Genomic DNA, 21,830 nt, shown 5'->3' on the forward strand with positions numbered 1-21,830 from the left:
ATGGTGTAAAAATTCAACCCTTGTTTCTTAGCTGGTGGAGGGGCGAACATTTGATTTCAGTGTCCCCGTAAAGCAGCTAACATGGAAGCACTGAAATGAGGAAGCCAGGGAGGCAGGGACCCCACATCCTGTGTGGGTATCTGCTAAACTTGGATGTGTATAAAAGGATCCCTTCCTTCTTTACCTGTTAGGAGATGAGTTGACAATTGAAAGGGAGCAGAAAATAACTACCCTCCTGCTCCCACCCGACTTCAGTCCCACTGTCTCCCATCTTCCTAAGCTGCCCCTTTCCAGGGCTGTCTTCTAGCCCTCCTCAGCCTGAAGCTTCCTTCCCTTGCTGGGGCAAAACAGTCTCTTTCCTTCTTGTCATTTCTGCTTACCCCTCCAAGCTTGAACCATACGCTCCGTATTTCCCATTCCAGCCTTAACTCACTCTTGGCCATTACAGTTGGCTAGCCAGCCCAAAGGAAGCACAACCCTGTCTCCTCCTGGGAGCAGAGAGATGGTGACAGGGAAGGGGCTGGGAGAGACTGAGAGATGGCCAAGAAGTTTCAAAAGTTGGACTGCAGAATCCTTCCCATTTCTTCTCAGTAGGCCTGTAGCCTTGGGAAGGTGGGGAGGTGTCGTTAGAGGTTAGGAGGGTGAGATTTAGAACTCACTTATGGGTGGTTTTGGCCCATCCCTAGAATATTCCAGGCATGGGACATTTCCCATAATTGGCAGCAATGGTGGCACTATCTGATGAGTCATGAAAGTGGCACCTGTTAGTATGGCATATAAGGCCTGCAAATTTATAGTCAGCTTGATACATCAACCCCATACTATTTGCTCCAGAGCAGGATTCAAGTAAATGAGGATCTATATGCCCTGGGCCATGGAATAAGAGCACAAAAGGCCTCCCCAAGGGAGTTTCACCTACAAAGGGAGGTCCTGAATGGTTTAAGAGAGATTTTCTTTATCCTCTTTCCCTCTCTCCAGGAACCTCTTTTCTCCTTTTCTCTTCCCTCATTCCCACCACCTTCTCTTGCCTGCCGGTCTCGCCCTTTCACTGCTACAAGTGCCAACTAACTGAAATGGCAGGCATACATGCACAATTTGTCCCGGGTGCACGATGGAAGACAGAGACCAAATGGGCACAATGAAAGAATGGGGCCTTTGCCCTCTCTGCAGAGCAATGCTCTGGGCAGGCCTTGACTGCATAAAGTTCTCTTCTCACATGCCATGTTCCTGCCAGCTCTCTGTCCCACAGGAGTGCGTTACAGAGTTCTGGAGAAAGTGCCAGGAACAAAGAGATTCCAAGCCAGCTTAACCTTGTAGTTTTGCTTCTCAACAAACACCCCTTATCTCCAGGTGGGCAGGGAGGTAGTTCGACCCCAACACAAAGGGGAAAGACATGGCACTTTCCTTCACTGGTTGCCCCTCTGTCATCTAGAAGGCTAGTTGCCAAAGCCCCTGAAAAGGGGTGTTTCTGTCACAAGACATGCTGGGCTCTGCCCACGAGTTGCTGGTCTGGGCCTCTGCTCAGTCAAGCCCAGCTCCGTCTCTGACATTCCTGGGATAACCAGGCAATACCTATTTTTCCCCAAGAGTCTGGTTCCAAACCTTCACCCTACCTGCTCATTTCTTCCTGGTGATTAGGGAGCAGTAACCTCAGATAGCTCAGCAGGAATGCTTAGTCTCCATCCCATTTGGCAAACCCAGGGCCAGAGAGAACTACAGTACTACCTAGACCATCCAGATGCTGAGATCATACCTGAGCCCACTGTTCTCTGTAAAACTCTTCAGAGCCCCCCTGTACCCTAAAATCTTATAGGAGGCCATGAGAACAGCAGGCTAATTTCCTGGTTGGGACAAAACATTTCTACAGGAATCTGGGATGAGCTTTTGACAAAGCGCCCAAGTCACAAGGGAACCAGATGGTTCTTTAGACCAAGGATTTCAGAGGGGGATTAGGGTGGAGAGCAGAGGGAGTATATTGCAAAATGCCACCAGCATATATTCACATTGCATATGGCATACACCCTGGGATGGCGTATTTTGAGCAGACATAGAACAGGAAGCACGTGCAGGTAGCACCCCCTATCGGTATACTATGTGTTTGGTACATCAAACGGTTACTCGAGGTCTATGAAACTGTTAACCGGTCAGAAATGGGAAAAGCCATTCCATATTAGCATCCTTTAAGGAGACATTTATCATCTGCTAAACGTGGAGCCAAAGCAAAGCAGCTCCTCTTTTTTGTTTGTTTGTATCTAGGATGCTTTTCTCTGTTGCAGTTCCCATGGATTAAGGTAATTTCTGGAAAACGGTGACGTCAAACCAATGATAAGAAAGCACAACCAGGAGCATGTTAGTACTTATGTGGAGCTCTCCATGACAAAACTGTCCTTTGAGTAAAAAGTTAAGGGTCACACTAGATGACCTTTTATAACTGGCCTAAAAGCAAGGCTGCCTAGGAGCCACATTCCTGGAACTAGAAAGAGTTGATGTGTTGCAACATCAGGTCTCAGTGGCTGAACTGAGAAAGTTGGATTTGTCTTTAACTCGACTATTTCAGAAGCACTTTGCCAATTCTATTGGAAAGAACTTTATTCTGCCAGAGCTTGGGTGATACGAGGCAACGTGCAGGGCCCTTATGGAGCCAGAAGTAGCAGGTTGAGGGAACAGCCGCGTCCATAGGTGGTTTACTTGGTGGGGGCGGGTGTAAGGACCAAAGCAGAAGACACTCCACTCAGTGCAAGTCCCCGTGGGGCACTCTGCATCCTTCCTTAGCAAGGTTAAAGTACAGTGATTCTAGATGATGCTAAGAAGGTTTGTGTAGGTTGTCTGGCTGGAAACCTCCGTACTGAGCCCAAACCCTGGGCTGTGTGGAGATTGAGGGAGACCTGGTCCCCAGACCTTCCCTTAGCAGAGTGCAGGGTCTCCCTGTTGAACTGCAGCTGCTGTGACTGTCACCGTTCCAACACCACTCAGGCATGCCCGTGACCCCGCCCTCCTCCCCATCCCACGTGGTGCGGCTTCTGTCTGCCAGCAGCCTTTACTTCTCGTCCTCATCCCCCTCACTCATGCTGCTGATGGAGGCTGAGGCAGCTTTGGGCGAGGAAGGGGGTGAGGTCTTGATAGGAAGCCATGAGAAAGTGGGCGACGGGGAGCGGGAAGGGGACCGGCTCCTGGTCGGGCTGCTCACGGGGCTCTGCTTCGGGGAGAAGGCCTGCAGCATCCGGCTGCTCCTCTCCTGGAACATCTGCTTCTAGAGAGACATGTGAGAGAAGGCATCTGTTAACTCAGCGATCCGAGGCGGCGGCCAAACAGAAAGGAGAGGCAGGAAGGACAGCCACTACCCCAAAACACCTGCGCCCACAAACACAGACCACGTACGGGAAGGAGCCGAGTGAAATCCAGGGGTGGCCAGATGCCGACGCAGAAGGTTACCTCACTGCCTCTGGTTCTCGGGACCCTTCCCGTCTGCCCTGCTTTCCTTCCAGCTACAAAGTGTAACTGAGTTACCTACGGTTTGCCAGGCAAACAGCAATATCCTAGGCACTGGAGGGGTAGCAGAAAATAAAACAAAAATCCCGTCCTCATGGATACGAGGAGGAATCACAATAAACGAAATATGTGGTGTGGCAGATGGAACTGTGGTCTGTGGGACATATAGGACGGGAGAGGAGAGCAAGTGGGGTAGGGACAGTGGGGGCTGCAGCTGCAAGTGGGGCGCTCAGGGAAGGCCTCATGGAGAGACTTGAAAGAGATGAGGGAGGGACCACGGGAAGGGACGTGAGGGCAAAGCACGTTCCAGACAGAAGCCGCCGGAGAAGGGAGCTCTCAGGGGACCCACGGGACATGTCATGTCCGAGGGGAGAAGCAGGCTGTCGTGGCAGCAGGGGAGTGAGCTGGCGGGGAGGGGAGAGCGGGAGACACTGGGGGAGATCAGGCCAGAGACATAACGGGGAGCTGTTTGACGAACAGTCTTCCCGGAGGAGAGGAGAAACCTCTGGAGACTTCTAAGCAAAGAAGTGGCAATGTGCTTTCTGTTTCCAAAGAACCAGTCTGGCCACCGTGCTGGGAGCAGACCGCAGGGAGGCGAGGGCAGGAGCTGGGAGAGCAGCTACGAGCCCACTATGATAAGAATCCAAGAGTCACCCGGCCCAGGGTGATAAGGATGAGAAATGGTTGGATTCCCAGTATATTTCTCCCCATATTTTTATTAAGGTATAATAAACTCACCCTTGTTAGTGTACAGTTCTACGAGTTTTGACAAATGCATGCAGTTATGTGACCACCACCCAGCCCCCAAATTCCCTTGTGACCCTTTGGAGTCACCCCTCCCCCAGGCCACTGGCAACAGATCTGTTTTCTGTCCTGACAGTTTTGATTTTTCCAAACTAGCATCAAAATGGAAGCCTTCAGTATGTGGTCTGGCTGCATTTTGATGGTAGAGCCAACGAGACTCGCTGACAGATGGGACGTGGAGTGTGGGAGGAAAAGGAATCAAGTGACTCCAGTCTGGGGCCAGTGGATCTGGAAAGTGGCAATGCCATTTGCCAGTGTGGGGAAGACTGTGTGGTGGGAGGGGGTTTTGGTGGTAAGATCGGTTTGCCAGTCTGGGGCCTCAGGTGACTGTTGCCTCATGCTTCCCGAACTGAGCCCTTCCCTGACACTGCCCACCAGGCTTCCTGGTGCCGCCAGCCTACCTTGCCCCCTGCCCTCTGCTGCTGCTCAGCCCCTGCCACGCTCTGTTCCACCAACTTCTGAGCACCTGCCTGTGCTGCCCGGGGTTGAGCCTGAGCCCCCAGCAGCTCAGTCCGATCTTTTGATTCTAAACTGGCCCTGAGAGCCAATTCTCCTATTAGCCATTTTAGACTCTGCTTGTCATTTGGGTTATTCATTTTACAAGCCATTACAGAGACCCTCTGGGGACCAGGTGCTGCACAGGAGGAAGGGGAAGAAGGCCATGGGGGTAAAGGAGGTGGCCATGTCTGAGCTGGGTCTTTGATAATGCACAGGAAGAAGTGGGTAGAGATGGGGAGTGGGTCCATGGGGGCTGGTGGAAAATGGGCTTTCCAAGCAGAGGCTGCTAAACAGAGAACTAAGTCCAAATGGCTTATTCGTAACCAGAACCTCAAGTGCCCATGGGGTGGCTATAGTCTGGGGTGGAGCACCAGAAGGTGACTGGATTTCCTCCCCAAGAGCCCTGGGAAGATTTTAATCAAGGGAAGAGTATGATCTGGCTTGTGTTTTAGAAATATCTTTGGGTGTGAGCATAAAAGCAAAGAAAGAAACCATAAAGGAAAAGATTGATGTTTGACTACATAAAAATTTAAAACTTTTGTACCTCAAGAAATACCACAAACTAAGATAAAAGGCAAATGAAAAAAATACAGGAAAATTTTTGCAACATTGAACTACAAATTATGGATCTTGGTATAAAAACAGAGCTTATAAATCCAAAAGAAGAAGGTAAACGCCTTAATAGAAAAAGGTCCATATGGCATGTATAGGCAAGTCACAAGAAATTTATGAATGAGCTATAAAAAAGTTCAATATCACTAGTAATCAAAGAAATGCAAATGATTTAAATGAGATACTTTTTAATATATCAGATTGCTAAAGTTTTTTTTTTTTTTTTTTTTTAGTTTGTAATGGCTAGTGCGGGCTCAGGAGGATAAAATAGTAACGTCTTTCTGACAGGTAATTTGGCAATAGATATAAAAACTTTTATTTCCTGAGGAGATAATCAGAGATGTAAGTAAATATTTATTGTGTGTATGGATATTCAATGCAATGTCATAACAGATAAAACTGCAAACTTCCTAAATAGGTTAGGGAAATGCTGTACAACTCCAAGATAATATACTAAGCAGCTGATGAAATCAAGTTTTTAAAGAATATCTCATCATGTGAGAAAATGCTCATGAGCGATTGATTGCAGAGTCAGAATGACTTGAGAACAGTATGTTCTTCATGATCTCAATTTTGTAGAAGGCATGTATACACACGTAGAGAGAAAACAGAGGGGGGTGATACCGCCAAATATGAACAGTGACTGCTGTGTGCAATGAGACTGCAAGGGATTTGTATTAATAGTCCCTTCTCTACTTTCTAATAGTTCTCTAATGAATATATATTACTTTTATCATCATAAAAAATTACATTAGGAAGAAAGAAAGAGAACTCAGGTAACCCAAGCGAGGAGATAGGTGGAATGGCAGGTGTTACAATAATGACTTAGGTGACAAAATATGAAGGCCATGGGCACATCATCGATTCTCCCCGGGCTCCAGCCCCATTATTTTTTAGAGCCCTAAGTTTCCTCTAGCAGATATAAGGGATGACTGACTTGCTGATCGCTAAGATCCTCTCCAGATTTAAAATTCCAGACATCTACAAATACACCAATCATTTACCTTCCACTAAGGGCACTGATAATTCTGCCAAAAGCATCCAACCCCTCCCCCTCCAAATCAAACAGAAAAAAATCATGCAGTACAACAGCATTACCTTAGATTACACCCATTTATGAGACAAAATCAAATGCCAAAAGGATTACGTGGCCTATTATTAACAGCAATATTTTAAAAAAAATTCTTGAACTTCTAGCAGGCACTTTAAAATATGTGTTTTTATTACTGTAATCTTTAAGTATATTTTTCGTGGCAGCCATTAGCCCTCCTGCTGTTCATGGATTGTCAGCATTTCCATTAGAAGCCCACTTTCTTAGAAATCTACAACTTGTCTACTCTACTTTGAATCAAGCTCATAACTGAGACTATTCTGCCTGAGGGAATGAAAGAATTTGAATCCTTAATGATAAACAATGGTGTCACACTTCCTAAAATGCAATATCCATGCAAAACAACTCCTGGCCTCGGTTTGCAGCTTCTCTGATCTGCTTCTGGTGCATTTTGAAGGGCAGTTTCCCTGCAAAGCAGCTGAATTACATCTGGTCAGGAGACAGTTTATAATGAGCTTCCCGGGAAGAAAAGCACTTTAGAAATATAATAAATAGCGATGACCATGGCATGGCATTTTCAAAGAGAAAATGTGTTTAGATTCAGTCTCTTACTGTATTAAGAGGTTTCCATTTATAAAGTTTTCCCCCAAGAAAAGAATCTCATTTATAGTCCTGTCCATATGAAAGTAATTCTCTATTTCCCTCCTACAAAGTTTTCCCTTTTAAGAAGTACTTAACATCTAGTAAGGCAGTAAATGTCTTGACAAATGCCTTTAAAGGTTTCAGTATTTCAGATATATGCTAGCATATCTGTCAAAAAGAAATGAAAAAGAATATCCTAATATGATCTGTTTTTGCCCTCTGCTAAGCAAGACAAAACTCAAGGAGAGAGAGGGGCCCATGCTTCAGTTCTAGCCAAACTGATAAACAGCAACAACAACTATACCTTACACAGAGCCTGACATTTGCCTGAGTGTCAGGCACCATTCGGAGGACTTTAAAGCACGAACCAATTTAATCCTCCCAACAGCCCTAGGAGGCAGCTTCGCCCATTTACAGATGTTGTGACTGAGGCCTAGAGAGGCAAAGGAACTTGCCCGAGGCCACCCAGCTAGGAAACGGCTCCCTGTTCATAACCACCACTCTAGTCATTAGCCACTTTCATAGTAAGAAGCTTTTCGTGTTTATTCACATTTTACTTGTGTCTTTATTTAAAGATAAAGTTTTAAAAACCAACTGTCAAAAAGTCTCAAGTAGGAAATCTAATTTAGATCCACAAATTGCATTTCGTAGCTCTTTTCTCGAAATCAAAACAGTGCCTACAATTAGGATGACTGTTATTTTAAAGAAAACCCAGAATATAATAAGTGTTGGCAAGGATGTGGAGAAATTGGAACCCTTGTACATTGCTGGTGGGAATGGAAATAGTGCAGCCACTGCGGAAAACAGTATGGCAGTTCCTCAAAAAAATTAAACATAGAATTACCATATGATTCAGCAATTCCACTTCTCAGTATATACCCAAAAGAATTGAAAGCAGGGACTCGAACAGATATGTTCATAGCACCAGTGTTCATAGCAGCATTATTCACAATAGCCAAAAGGTGACAACAACCCAAATGTCCATCAACAGAAGAATGGATAAACAAAATATGGCATATACATACAATGGAATATTATTTGGCCTTCAAAAGGAAGAAATTCTGACACATGCTACGACATGGATGAACCTCGAAGACCTCATGGGAAGTGAAATAAGCTAGCCACAAAAGGACAAATACTATATGATTCCATTTATATGAGTTTCCTAGAATGGTGAAATTCATAGAGACAGAAAGCAAAATGGTGGTTGCCAGGGGCTGGGGGAGAAGGGGGTAGGGAGTTGTTGTTCCGGGTATACCGTTTCTGTTTAAGATGATGAAAAAGTTCTGGATATGGATGGTGGTGATGGTTACACAACAATGTGATTGCTCTTAATGTCAATGAACTGTACACTTTAAATGGTTAAAATGGCAAACTTTGTGTTATGAATATATTTGCCACAATTTAAAAGAATTATCAGTGGACCTCACATTATATAAATCTGTTTTCTCGAAAAAATGGACACACAGTCAGGTTTTTTTAAAGGGTAATCGTGTATATCAGATGGCAAATGCCTGCTTGGTTGGCACAGGGATCTATCAGACTGGACTGAGGTGAAGGGAGTTCCCTGGTCTAAGATGAACTAAAAACTTACACCTGACCTAAGGTCATTTTCTCCTGGTGCTCAAAGAAAGGGTCTCTGTATGGAAAAAAAAATAGACCCACATCATTTTAAATAGGAAATGATTCTCTGTTTTCAGAGTCAGTGAAGGAATACAGCAGGAAATTGTTCAAAACGAAAATAGTGTTTTAAAAAACAGCATATGTGGTTGGGGTGTTAATGTTTAAGTAGGACGCGTCTGCTCTGGAAATTCAAACATTTCAAACCAAAGTGACAAAGTTTCACTAGGAAAGTGAAACCAAACCCTGAACTGAGCCAACATCCCCTGACCCAGGCTCCTTGACCCTCAATACTGCATGCCGTTTTGGAGATGAACAGCACCACCTTCCAACATGGCAACAAAGCTTTCAAATTAAGCACCTTTAAAGCCCTTCAAATAGTGGGTCTGTCTTTCAGAGACACACCCTCTGAAGAAAGGTAATACTGAGGCTGTATGGGGAAGGCTTCCCTTTGCAGCGCTGGTTGGGTTACAGTCTACCTTCTGAGTATGAGTCAAGACTAGTCAGAAGAACCCAGCAAAGTAGTTAAATAAGGAGAGTGATAAGATTGCAAAATAACAATTTAGGCTCTGATAATCCACCAATTAGACTGAACAAGTGGAACAGATAATCTATTATAGTGTCAACTAAAGAAAAATTAGGACTTTTAAAGAGTTAATGTTAGTTTTATTTAGAAGTCTTCCTGAAGATTATAACCTGGGACAATCTTTTAGAGAGTTTTTGTCAGACTACTCCAACACAGCATTTTAGTTTACAGGTTTTATACAGTCAGCGAGATTTAGTATGTGCAAAAAAAAAAAAAAATTTACATCAAAGCTTGGGTGTAAGAGTAAATCGGGTTACAGCCTGCAGGGGCATAATTGCTAACCTTGGCAGACATTATCTTATGTGTAAGAAAAGGCAAGAACCAGGTCATGTATCTTTTTAAGGAGCATAGTGCCTCAGGCAAGAGATGTGGAGAGGTGTGTGCTCTATCTTGTTTATCATCTTTAAGGCATTCTTTGAGAGAGCTGCATTTTGTAACAGAGTCAATGGGACTGCAAAATTATGCTGGCAAGCCAACATGGCTTCTCATGTTTGCTCCCTTTTCTCACAATAGCAATTGAAAAGTAGATTGCTTGCTTCCGATTCTCAAAAACCATTGTGGTAGGCAGCCTCCAAGACGGCTCCCTGTGGTCCCAACTTCCTGCTATTCACATCCTTGTGTAGTGTCCTCCCACAATGTAGTGAGGTTGGTTTGTGTGACTAACAGAAGATGGTAGAAATGATGGTATGTCACTTCTGATATTAGGTTATAAAAGACTGCAGCTTTTGTCTTAGTCACTGTTTCTTTCTCTGTCACTCATTCCGGAAAAAGCCACCTGCCATGTTGTGAGGACACTCAGACAGCCTTGTGGAGAAGCCCACGTGGTGAGGAACTGAGGTACCCAGTCAAAAGCCACGTGAGCAAGCATAGAAGCCCCAATGATTGCAGCTCCAGCTGACACCTTGACTGCAACTTCATGAGAGACACTGAGCTAGAACCAGCCAGCTGAGCTGCTTGCTGATTCCTGATCCTTAGAAACTGTGTGAGATAATAAATGTTTATTGCTTTAAGTCACTAAGTTTTGAGGTAATTTGTTACATGCCAATAGATAAATAGAGCCACAGACACCATGCTTTCTGCTTGCTGAGGAAACCTAGAGACAGCAGTAGAGTAGAGAGAGGGCTGACAGGGCCTGTCCTGAATCTAGATGGCCTGGCCTCAACTGCCATTCTGGCAACTGGCTTTGTCACAAGGCTTTAGAGGGGTTTGGTAGACCTCAGTTTCTCCACTTTGCCACGCTGTGAGCAAAAGAGAGTGAAGCAAAATGACTGTATCCCATGGACATCCTATTGTGAAGGATACAGGGCTAGCCAGGAGAAAGAGGCCTGGCCCCAGGCCCCATCCCCGCACCTCCAAACTCCCATGAGACCATGGGAAAGTTTCATAATTTTTTTAGGCCTTTGTTTCTTTATCTATAAAATGGCTACAATACTACCTTCCTGTGTGGTTAAAATGGGTAGAATAGATGTGAAAGGACATTGAAAGAAGAATTCAACCTGCTGCACAACTTCTAGACAATATCTTCATCATCATCTTCTAGATCATGATCGTCACTACTTTCTACTCAGAGATGGAGTGTAAGGGTTTAGATTTTATATCGCTGTCCTTACCATCAAACATGAGGTCACTTGGGGAGACTTAAAGGCTATACCAAAAGTATAATATTCAAATTCAAATATTCCCTGGGGCCACGTAGACAGCATAAATGTGTGGTTCAGGTTGGGAGATGGGGGGGATATGATGTGGCCATGGCAAACAAGAGAGTTCATGCCCTCCCTGAAAGAAATTTTAAAACATTGTTGAGGGCCAAGCAAACCAAGTCTGCCTACTGAATTTGATCCACCAAACACCAAGTTGTGATCAACCCCAATATCCAGCACCATAAGCAATAAAAGGCTAAGGATGGGGAGATTATATATATCCTTGCCATATCTTTCGCAGATGCTGGAAGGTTCTGTGAATAGGTCTTCCTCACACATGCATTCATTCAATCCAGAAATGTTTATGGAATGCCCACTATAAGCTATATAGTATACTGCATACCAATCTTGTTATACCAAATTTTGTACCTTAAATCCTTCTATTTTATGCCCTTCCAAGTTTGGGTTATTTGTATCAGTACTGTATTTGCTGGTAAGGCAGATCCTCTATCTTAAGAAATGAGTTCCAGGCCCAAATTCACAAATAAAGAATTATTATAATAATAGCATATTCATGAAAAGCAAATTACTTATCTTGGCGTTTAACATCCTTGTAACTATTCCTGTACTTTTAATGTCAACAGAAAAAAAGTAATGTCTAAGTCTGCCTGATACGGTAAATTAATGTTAATAACAGTTTTGACACTAATAGCAAGTTTTAAAAGGAAAAACCTCTAGTCTCTAAACTGGGTTTCATTTCTTAAAAATCACCTCGGCTCGCTGTCACCAGACTTCCCAAGAACAATTCCAGCTACCATTTTGCCTTCACTAGGAGCCTGAAACCACTAGGGTCTATAAAGTTTCTATGAAATTATATTTTTCCCCTGCCTTTGCTCACTCCAGATGCAGAAAACATCCACCTCCCTCAGGATACAATACCAGGGCTTCTCAGCAGAGACACATTTCTGAATCCCTATAAGCAAATGAATACCTACACAGTTTCATTAAAAACCACTAGCTGTTTCTTTAGAGCCTGAAAATTAGTTATGAAAATGTGAACTATTAAAATACACAATAGATTAAATAAGAAATTTCAGACTTTATGTCATAGAGACCCGAGAACAGGGTCTGCACTTTGTCTACCTGTGTGTTCTTCCATAGTGTCGTGCATAACAAGAACACTAATAAATGCCCCATGAATTAAATTATTTGAGCTGAAAATTTTAATAGGCCTGGGGAAAATGAAAAGGAGGCCAGCCCCTGGCTCCTCCACTCTTGCCAGCTCTTTCTAGAAGTCACTGAGGGCTCATGCAGCCCTTGCAAACCTTCCGCCTTTCTCAGACTCAGCCGATAGGTCATAGTTGGCCTATAATACCCACCTCTATAATCACTTAGAGGTCACTACGCTTTATGCAAAGCATCTCTTTCAACTTCCCAAATGTTGTTCTTTTTCTGTTATTAATTGAGTGTTTTACTTTTAAATAATCCTATCATGAAGGATCTCAAATAAACAGAGGCAGCAGTGAAAACTCATCAATAAAATAATTAAGTCAAAGTAGATTTTGTTAGAGACTTCTCATATCATAATAGGAAGTCTAGGCTACTTCAAAATCAGGGACATAAAGTGGAATCATTTCTTTTTGTTTTCAAGGGAAAATTAGCTTTAAAAACATCTCTTTCATAGAACCCTCATCAACTCCTCTGGCAATACTGGTTATTTACTTGGGAAGACCATTAAATACCAATAGAGTACAAGGTAATTTCCAGAATTTTCCTTTCCCTTTCCATAGTTATCATTCAGAGTTGTAGACAGAATTTAGGCAAGGAGACCCTCTACATTTTCTCTCACAGTTTTAAGGTTCAGATCCTGGTCTTAGTCCCCCAAGACTTTTGCGCCTTATCCCAACACTTGCCATGGAAAAATGGGAAAATCGAGGCATGATGAGCATAAATGCAGGGCAAAGTCTTACCTCTTCTCTCTCACTTCCAACCGGTGAAAAAACAGGGTTCCTGGCAACAAAAGCTGACTGAGGCATCTACATTTCTTTGGATTCTCCTCCCCAAAACATAAATGTCAGTGGTTGGTCCAAGAGCCCATTGGCCTTGTCTTACAACATGAGCTCTGTGCTGCCACTGACCCACTTCACCTTTACTCCCAAACTTTGCATCATCTCCAACTGGGAGACTGGGATGAGCTATGGAATCAACTCCTGCAATAATAGACACTCAATTACCAAATAGCTCCCAAGCTCTGGACGAGAAATAGAAACAGAGACCAGACCTGGCTTCAGGTGCTATTGGGTGCCATATTGAGGGGTAAAGCAGAATAATGAAGTGGCATGGACTTGAAGTCATGCCCAAAGCAGAGGCCACATAGTGGACTGAGATAAGGGGCACCCTTGAGTGGCTCCATGAAAAGAAGGAGAAACTGAAAACACCCATCATTGCAGGGCCAAGTGAAATGATTACATACCCATGCTCCATCAGGCCCAAACAGTTCTAGAAAGTTGCCAATGAATTCCCTCGACTTCTCTTCCCACTTTTGAATTAGATCGTGACTCTTTTCTTCCACCCTGTTCACAAATTCCTTTGATCTTTCCTCCACGTTCTTGACCTTTTCCTTCATCTTGTCTACCTGATTCTGGAAACGGTACTTCTTCTCCTGGTCAAAATTTATAAGAGAAAGAGACAGATTTACCCAAGAGAGCATGAGGGAAATCAGTCATTCACACTAATGGTCACAGGTATTTCAACTTACATTTGTCCTCACCTAAAGAGTCTGGATGTTGCCATTTCCCAAGGGCTAGGTTGATGGGAACGCACATTTCTTGTAAGAAAAGTCACTTGTCATTAATCCATTTTGATATATAAAGGAAAGTACAAGTGGTTTTAATATTTTCTTGCTTTTAAATGTCTCCGAGTTGAATTCACTTATATAAGAGAAGAATAAAAACTACATAGTTGTCTTTTATTATGGGTAGATACTGGGCAAATATCTCCACTCAATTCTGCTGGGACATAAACAAAAGCATGAATTGTGTGCGGAATGGCCATTCAGAGGCTGCCTGAGTTCTCTGTTTTACTGGGACATCGTTAAAACTGATATTGCTTGAAGTAAGTGGGCCATTGACTGGGTTTTAGAACCCATGTGTTATACTAAAATTTTCACTGTAATATTTTTTACTAAGCTAATTGAATTGCCTCAGTTTCCTTGGTGAGAAAGAAAGCTTTTGTTCTGCTAGCTTCTCTTGACTTGGAATTTGTTTTCTCCTTACAGCTTTTCTGCAGCAATGCTCTCTACCTCCATGCCTGGAAGCCATCGTATGTTGGGAGAGTCATGTGTTACCACTAAACCTCACTTTCCTCTTCTGTAAAATGGGGATAATCATTATCCCTACCTCATAGGGTTGCTGTGACAATTAGATAAGAAAATGCACACAGGCTTATGTCCATAATCACAGCACTTTAGGTGCTGAGGTAGGAGGATCGCTTGACAGGAGTTCGAGAACAGCCTGGGCAACATAGCAAGATAGCAAGACCCCATCTCTAAAAAAAATATAAAAATTTGCCAGGCGGGTAGCATGTGCCTGTAGTCCCAGCTACTCAAGAGGCTGAGGTGGGAGGAGGGCTTGAACCCACGAGTTTCAGGCTGCAGTGAGCTATGATTGTGCCACTGCACTCCAGCCTGGACGACAGAGTGAGACCCTGTCTCAAAAAACAAACAAACAATCAAAAAATAATGCACATAAAGTGCTTGGCACAAAACCTGGCATTTAGTAAATGCTTGATGTGTGTTGGCTGTTTCATTAGTATAAAGTGGCATAGGCATTTACCTGTGTTAGCTGGTGGGAGTGGTATCAAAACTATGAAAATAACATGAGACAAAGGGCCTTCCCCCATGAAATCATATGTTTTCTCCTAAAGTGGAAATAAGGCTTATCATTCTCCTTTCCTATGTGAGATTAAAGTTCATTTTGTATTTCGGAATTTTTTGAGACACCTGGAATATTGCAAAACGGGGTCAAGATTCCCTGACTTAGACCTTCCGAACCTTACTGCGGCCTCAGGGTATGGTGTGAGCTATGTGTGCTGCCCCTGAGCTATATATACACACATATTTGCTATGGGAAGTCACTCCGTATTCCACGACTTACCGTATGACCTTAGGTGAGTTCTTCAACCTCTCTGGGCCTCTGTTTCCTCATCTCTATGTTAGATATAGTCATTATACCCACCCTCATAGGCTCATTATAAGGATTAAATGAGATAATCCAAGTAAAAACTTAGATGGGCACATGAGCTCTTGTTAGGTGTTGTCGTATAGCATTCTTTTCCCCAGTTCATTCTGCACTGGAAATAGTTACTACATACAGCTCTCACGGCAGCACGGAATAGTCGGATGGGCACTGGCCTGGGAGTCATGAGCCCAGGAGGCTGCAGCTGCCTGCACCTCTCCCTCATCTGATGGACCTTGGCCAGGTCCCCTCTCTGGGCTCAGCTTTCCTCATCTCTAAATTGAGGAACTTGGACTGGGTGACTGACCCCCATCAGGACCCTGACACCTCTGAGGTTCCGTGATTCATCTACACGCCCATCCAACACATTCGATTCCATCTCTGAGCTGCGGCCGGGTTTGTGGTCACAGGCAGGCAGCGAGCGTATCAGCACTGTCTGCACGGTTCCTTGAGCTAAGTGGCTTATCTAAAGAGAGCGAGCAATAGCTTTTGGAAATGGCTTGACATGCTTGGATGGTTGACTGAATTCAATTTAAAAGAACAGACAGTTTAATTTATTGAAATAACCAGGGCTTTATTCTCTATAAGATACCAAATAATCACTTTGACTGAATTATGTTCAGCCACTTGTTCTGGTGCCACTCGAACCCGACATTTTCCATTTTGTTACCCAGCTTGTATGAAGCCACAGAGCCTGCATTTCCAACACTCCCTGCCTCGTGAGGACAATTAATAGTCACTGATTTACAATTAATGACCCCCCTCCTATTTTGAAGGTACCAATGATCAATTGCACGAGCTGCTGGACAATTATGGCTATAGATAATTTTTAAGTATCTAGTTTTATAGACAAATCACCCTTTGAAAATACAGTATCTGTTTTAGGGGAGTGGAATTCTGTATGTTTGGAGGGTTCTTGTTTGAATAAAAAATGTCAGCTCCTCATAGGCCAGGCAAGTACAGTTGTCTGGAATCACTAACATCACCTCCAGCAACTGGGCTGCCCTCTTTGCTTTTTAACAGCTTGTTTTGCTTGTTTTAAAGATTGTTTTAACAATTGCTCTATTATTAAACTAACAGCAGCTCTGTGGGAACAATATAGTAGAACTACAGAAGGAAGCCAAAGACTTTAGACTTTATTTAAGCAGCTGTAATTTCTTTGGACCATAAAAAAAAAGACTGTAAAGGTTTCTAATGCACATCTGTAAGGCCTTAATAAAATGAAATTTTTAAAACATGAAGACAAAAATGTTTTCTCTGGGTTTAGCTTTTCATTGTCTCTGCTCTCCTTCCTATCCTCTGAGCAGAAGAAAAGTCTTGCCTTTCACAAGGGGCAGATGTCCCAGAAACCCTTCAACCAAGTCTGAAAACTCTGAAGAGGGAGGTTGGGGCATGGAGAGGGAAGTGAGGAAGCTTCTTTATAAAATGTGAAGCTCATTACCTGTGTTCTTTGGTTAACTTATGTTACCCCTTTGGACATTGGTTTACTCCTCTGTAGAATGGGGATAATAATACATCATTGGGATGTTATGTGGATTAAATGAGACAATAAATGCACAGCATTAAGAACACTACATAGAACATAGTAAGCACTCAATAAACAGCAGCAGTGGTGGTCGTAGTGGTGTGACATGGTTGTCTTCAGGGGGTGTATGGTGGCACACTTACATTTATAAAGCTGACATTCAGTTCCTTGGCTGTGTACCCTCTCTGGAGGTTGCGCCTAGCATAAACATCATAGTCACGGACAATTCTGGTGATGATGTCTGATGTTGAGATGCCTTCTGTTCTCTGTGTTGGAATAAACATCCCTGTTCAAGTAGGAAAGAGGAGATAAAAAGGAAAAATTAAGATCGCCTTGGTTGACCCATTTCCTTTAATGGCCCTCCTTTCCAGGACAAAGTTGGAGCTCCTGGGTGTGCCAGTGAGGCCTTCACATCTGGCTCCAGCTGACTCTTCTAGCCTCAGTTCTATACACTTCCCCCCTACCATAAACACTGTGTGTTCAGCATCCAGGACCTGTTCCCAGGATGCACCATGCACATGCCGGGCTCCTGGTGTTTGCCCATGCTGAGCCCTTTCTTTCTGCCCTGGAGACCCTGTCCCTGCCCACATCGACTGCAGAGTGCCTCCTCATCCTGCAAGGTCCAGATTCAAGGTTACACCTCTGGGAAGTCTTTTCTGACATCACCAGGCAGGATGCACAACATTTAGGACATAACTTGTCTACCATGAACAAACGTATTTTTAATATCCACCTCCATGTAGAAAGTGAACATTTTGAAAGTACAGATGATGCCTTAATTGTCTTTGCAACCCCAGCACCCAGCTCAGTGCTCCTGTGTCTAGCACACGGAAGGTGCTCGATAAATGCAAATTGAATGCATGAGTGAGTGAGTGAATGAAGAATAACAACTGAGTCAATGAATTAGATCACGGCAACTTCTCTTCTTCCCCAGGGAAGTCTACATCACATTATACTGAAGGAAAAGAAGAAGAAGTGTACTACTTTTGCTGTCTCTGATCTAAAGACATGCCCATGGAGGTGCTAGATGATTTTATCTTTCTCTACTCTGCACGGTAGTTTCACCGCTCAAAGGCCCTTTCAACTGGAATATGTGAGACTGAGTAAAAATAAACAACCACAGAGGATGCCAAGTTCTAATAGCACTTCCTCAAAGTCGTCAAAGATATATTTGTGCGTACCACCCGATACAGGACTATAAATAAAGAAGTCACAAATATTAACAACGACAAGAATAGGGTTTATTCTCACTGTTCTGTTGTCAACTGAAATGACATGTTATTGGCCACTGAGATCTTTCTACCTAATATTATTAGGGCCACTCAATCAGATATCGGGCGTGTGATGGCATAATAGGCAGGGCCTGGGGACAAGGGCACTGGGCTCTCAGTTTTCAGACTCGGGCAAATCAGTCAAACCGTCTGAAGGCAAGTTACTTAACCTTAGTCTCCTCAGCTGAAAAAGAGGTGGCTGGACAAGATGACCCGGGACTCCCCTGTGTCATTTACCGCTCCCTCACTCTCCATATCCAATCAAGTTCCCAATCTACTTCTTACATATTCCCCTAATTCACCCACTTTTCTCCATCCTCTATCCTAAACCAAACCAATACCAGCTTGTTCAGAGATCACAGCAAGAGCCTAAATACCAGTCTCTAATGACGTCATTTTGTCTGTCTCAACCCACAGAGCAAGATCCACAGAATGTTCTTACCCAGTGCAAGTCAGAGGCTGCTCAAAACCCTTCAGTAGCTTTCTGCTGTCCTCTGGACTTACCGTCAAATCCTTAACTTGGTTCTGCAGCAGCTCGCATGATCTTGGCCACACTGGACTTCTTCGGTGTCCTGAAATTGCTGGCTCCCCTCCCCTCACTCTGCCCCAGACACAGTCTCTACCTGGCAACTCTTGGTCATCCATTGGGTTTCAGCTTTAGTGTCACTTCCTCGAGGAAATCTCTCAACCCCAAGAGTAGGTCTTCCTGTTGTTATTCCCTCCCATGGGCCACTTCCTTTTCCTTCAAATACTGCAAGATCTTTCTAAAATAACTTGTCCAATAACGGCCTTCCCCACCTGACTATAAGCCACAGGAGGGAAGGGAACACACCTTTCTTGTTCTTTTCTACATTCTCCGCACCAGTGACAAACAGACACTATGGGAATATTTGTTGAATGAATGACTAGATGAATACTGATCTTTAAGTGCCCTTCCAAATCCAGTTCTCTCTGAATGTTTCTGTCTTGCAGCCCCAACTAGAGTGTCCTTTTGGAGCTTACTTTTGATATCATCTAGAAATTCACAGTACCAGCAGCAGGGTGGCGCTGCTGCTGTTAGAGACAAAGCATCCTGTTTCTAACACTCTGTGGCTCAGAGGACAGAGTTGCGATTTGCCACTAGGCCAAATACTTCTTTTTATCACTTTCTAGGAGGGCAGACCTTAACACAGAAAACCCAATGGAAGGCAGAAGGTGCAAACATCTAAACACATGGACATAAATAGCACCCAGGCTAAGCCAGCTGTGCAGGGGGCCCTGGTGGGTGAGGGAACCCTGAACAGTCCCAAGCTGGGAGGCCTCGGATGACATCCCCACCTTGGTAGGAGCCGTGGGGAGCTTCATGGTGAGAAATCCATTTCATCTTTCAGCAGACAGATATTTTACCCACACCCCTACTGCTGAAATATTAAGACAATCCTCTAGCTACTAATGGATTTTAGCAAGTCATTTAGACATTAGTGACATGAGCTCTCCCTTTCTTTAAAGCCAGAGGTGAGTGTTTTGAGTGTCTTTGAGTAACTGAAAGTAGATTTGGGCTTGGGGAGAGATTTGCTTTGGCTGGTTGGGAGGTAGGTCTCTGAAAAAAGCCAAGCCCTCTGTTGACATAATGAGGTACCCAGCTTCCTCCAAATCCTAATTATTGCTCTGCTAAAAATATTCAGTAATGAACATCATCAGAGAACCTTTTTTATCATGCTTTTTAGAATTGCAGCGTTTGGTTATGGAGCTATTTTAAGAAGCTGCAAAGCACATGTTAATGAAGGAAACTTTCAATAGTAGTAGGCAATATTAGAATGGTGATGAGTAATGTGGACCTTACAGTCTATTTAATTTAAGCTCCATCTTTTCATACCACTTTGCTAGAGGATTTTGACATGTTGTTCTAACAAGCAGAGCAGAGTGTTGTAAAGCTTAATTCATGCCCTTGATATCGCTGGTTTCATTTAATGTGATTTTTTACTTTCAAAATAAACCACGATTAGAGTGTAAAGCCAAATGTGGATGCTCAGGCCATTTCTGAGCATCCTTCTTCCACAGTGAACTCTGGCCTTCTTTACCTGGGCCCCGAAGAGAGCTTTACTGTGACTCTCTCTCCTGATGAGGAATCAGCAGAGCAGATGAATGGATCATAATGAAGAGTCCTTGTGCATATGAAAAGTCACACGTAGGCTTATGCCTGTGTTCCCAGGGCAAGTAAAATATCACCTGACTATTCAATTTGGACAGAGAATTGTGGTGGATTAAAGATGGCCATAATTCCCTTCCTCTTGAATCTGGGCTGGCCTCATTGACTTACTTGGACCAAATAGAATGTCACATAAGTGACCCAGTGTGACTTCCAAGACTAGGTCAGAAGAAGCCTTGTGGCTTCTTTCAAGGTTGCTTGCTCTCTGGATACTCCCTCTCAGCTGCCATGCTGTGAGAGGCCCAAGCAACATGAACAGGCCATGTCTAAGTGCCCCAGTGACAACCAAAACTGAGTTCCTTGATGACAGCCAGCATCCAAGGCCAGCCACGTAAGTGTACCATCTGGGTGTCCCATCCCAGTTGAACTTTCAGATGATTGCAGCCCCCACCAACATCTGACTTCAACTGTTTGAGAGACGCCAAACAAAAACCACCCAGCCAAGCCCCTGCTAAAATCCTGCCCCACCAAATCATGAGCAAATTAAGTGGCTCTTTTAAGTCACTAACTGTGGGAGTCACTTTCTTATTCGATAATAGGCATACTGGATTGCTGGAAAACGTTGGACCTGTTCCTACACCTAAACAATTGGAACTTGACATTTTGCTCCCTAAAATCAGGAATGCAACTTATTCTTACCTCACTGGAGGCCACTCTCCCAGAAAGAAAACCACTACCAAATGCTTGTTCCTGTACTACCAGGTAGCTGAGGAACTGTCTCCCCAGGAAACACTGTTTTAATTAACCCTGGAGGTAACTCAGCTGGACCAGAATCCCTGCTCTATGTGAGGTCTACGGACTTGCAGCATCTAACAACCTGGGAGCTCATTAGGAATGGGACTCTCAGGCCCCACCAGAATTACTGAATCTGAATCTGAATTTTCACAAGATTCCACGGACAATCTGTAGGCACATTTGTTTGACAAGCACTAGTGTATACCAGGTCCTTATGGCAATTTTAGGAAAGGAGCGGGTGGTTCCCAGCTCAGATCTTACAAAGACTTAAAAAGGTATTAATCACCCCATGCCATATCCATCTTGATGTAACTGAGGCATTAGCCAGTTTCTTCTCCCCCTCCCCCTGCACTGTGTTCTTCAGCAGCCTTCCAAGTCTGAAGTGTATGGGGTTTCCTTTCTTAGAACTCCTAAAAAAAATATTGAGACTTGACAACGTCAGGTGTCCCACTCTTATCCAATGCTCCTGACCTCTGAGGGAGCCCCTGTGAGAGGATGGTTCGGTGCTGACCACCAGCCCTGCTAGGGGTGGAATGGAGCTTCCCGGGCTTGCCCCCGAGGGGTGTGAACCAACGAAAACACCATTGGAGAGAATAAGTACATTCCATGTAACACAATAAGTTTCTGAACTATCATTCAATGCTGTTTTCACTTCTAGAGGGCATGTCTCTCCTAAGGCCCTGTTCCCACTAGTACTGAGACCTCCATCACTTCACGGGGGAGGTCGATGAAGCCGAGAATACAGAAGAACATGTTCAGCCTTTGACTTCTAAGACGAGCTGCTTTTAAGGCTTGTTTGAAAAAGAAGAGTTATGAAAGGCAAGGATTTCACCGGGAAGGGCCAGGCTTTGAGGAATATAAAAAGGGTGTTCTAAATCCCAGAAGTGTCGCTTGAATTATTAAGAACCAGAGGCTGGGCAGACTCAGGGTACAG

General features: G+C 43.9%; 1 protein-coding gene across 1 annotated transcript in view; it reads right to left on the minus strand.

Moving 5' to 3' along the window:
- Positions 1 to 2,574: 2,574 nt before the first annotated feature.
- The window catches only part of PCYT1B (phosphate cytidylyltransferase 1, choline, beta), a 75,698-nt gene continuing 56,442 nt past the window's right edge, over positions 2,575 to 21,830 (minus strand). The window contains exons 6-8 of the mRNA XM_012656348.1: positions 16,846 to 16,988; positions 13,416 to 13,604; positions 2,575 to 3,250 (exon numbers count right to left, since the gene is read on the minus strand). Coding sequence (XP_012511802.1) covers positions 3,038 to 3,250; positions 13,416 to 13,604; positions 16,846 to 16,988 — 545 coding nt within the window. The 3' untranslated portion in view covers positions 2,575 to 3,037. The remainder of the gene's footprint in view (positions 3,251 to 13,415; positions 13,605 to 16,845; positions 16,989 to 21,830) is intronic.

This window comes from Propithecus coquereli, unplaced genomic scaffold (assembly GCF_000956105.1).
Source record: "Propithecus coquereli isolate 6110/MARCELLA unplaced genomic scaffold, Pcoq_1.0 Scaffold50, whole genome shotgun sequence".
NCBI classification, from domain to species: Eukaryota; Metazoa; Chordata; class Mammalia; order Primates; family Indriidae; genus Propithecus; species Propithecus coquereli.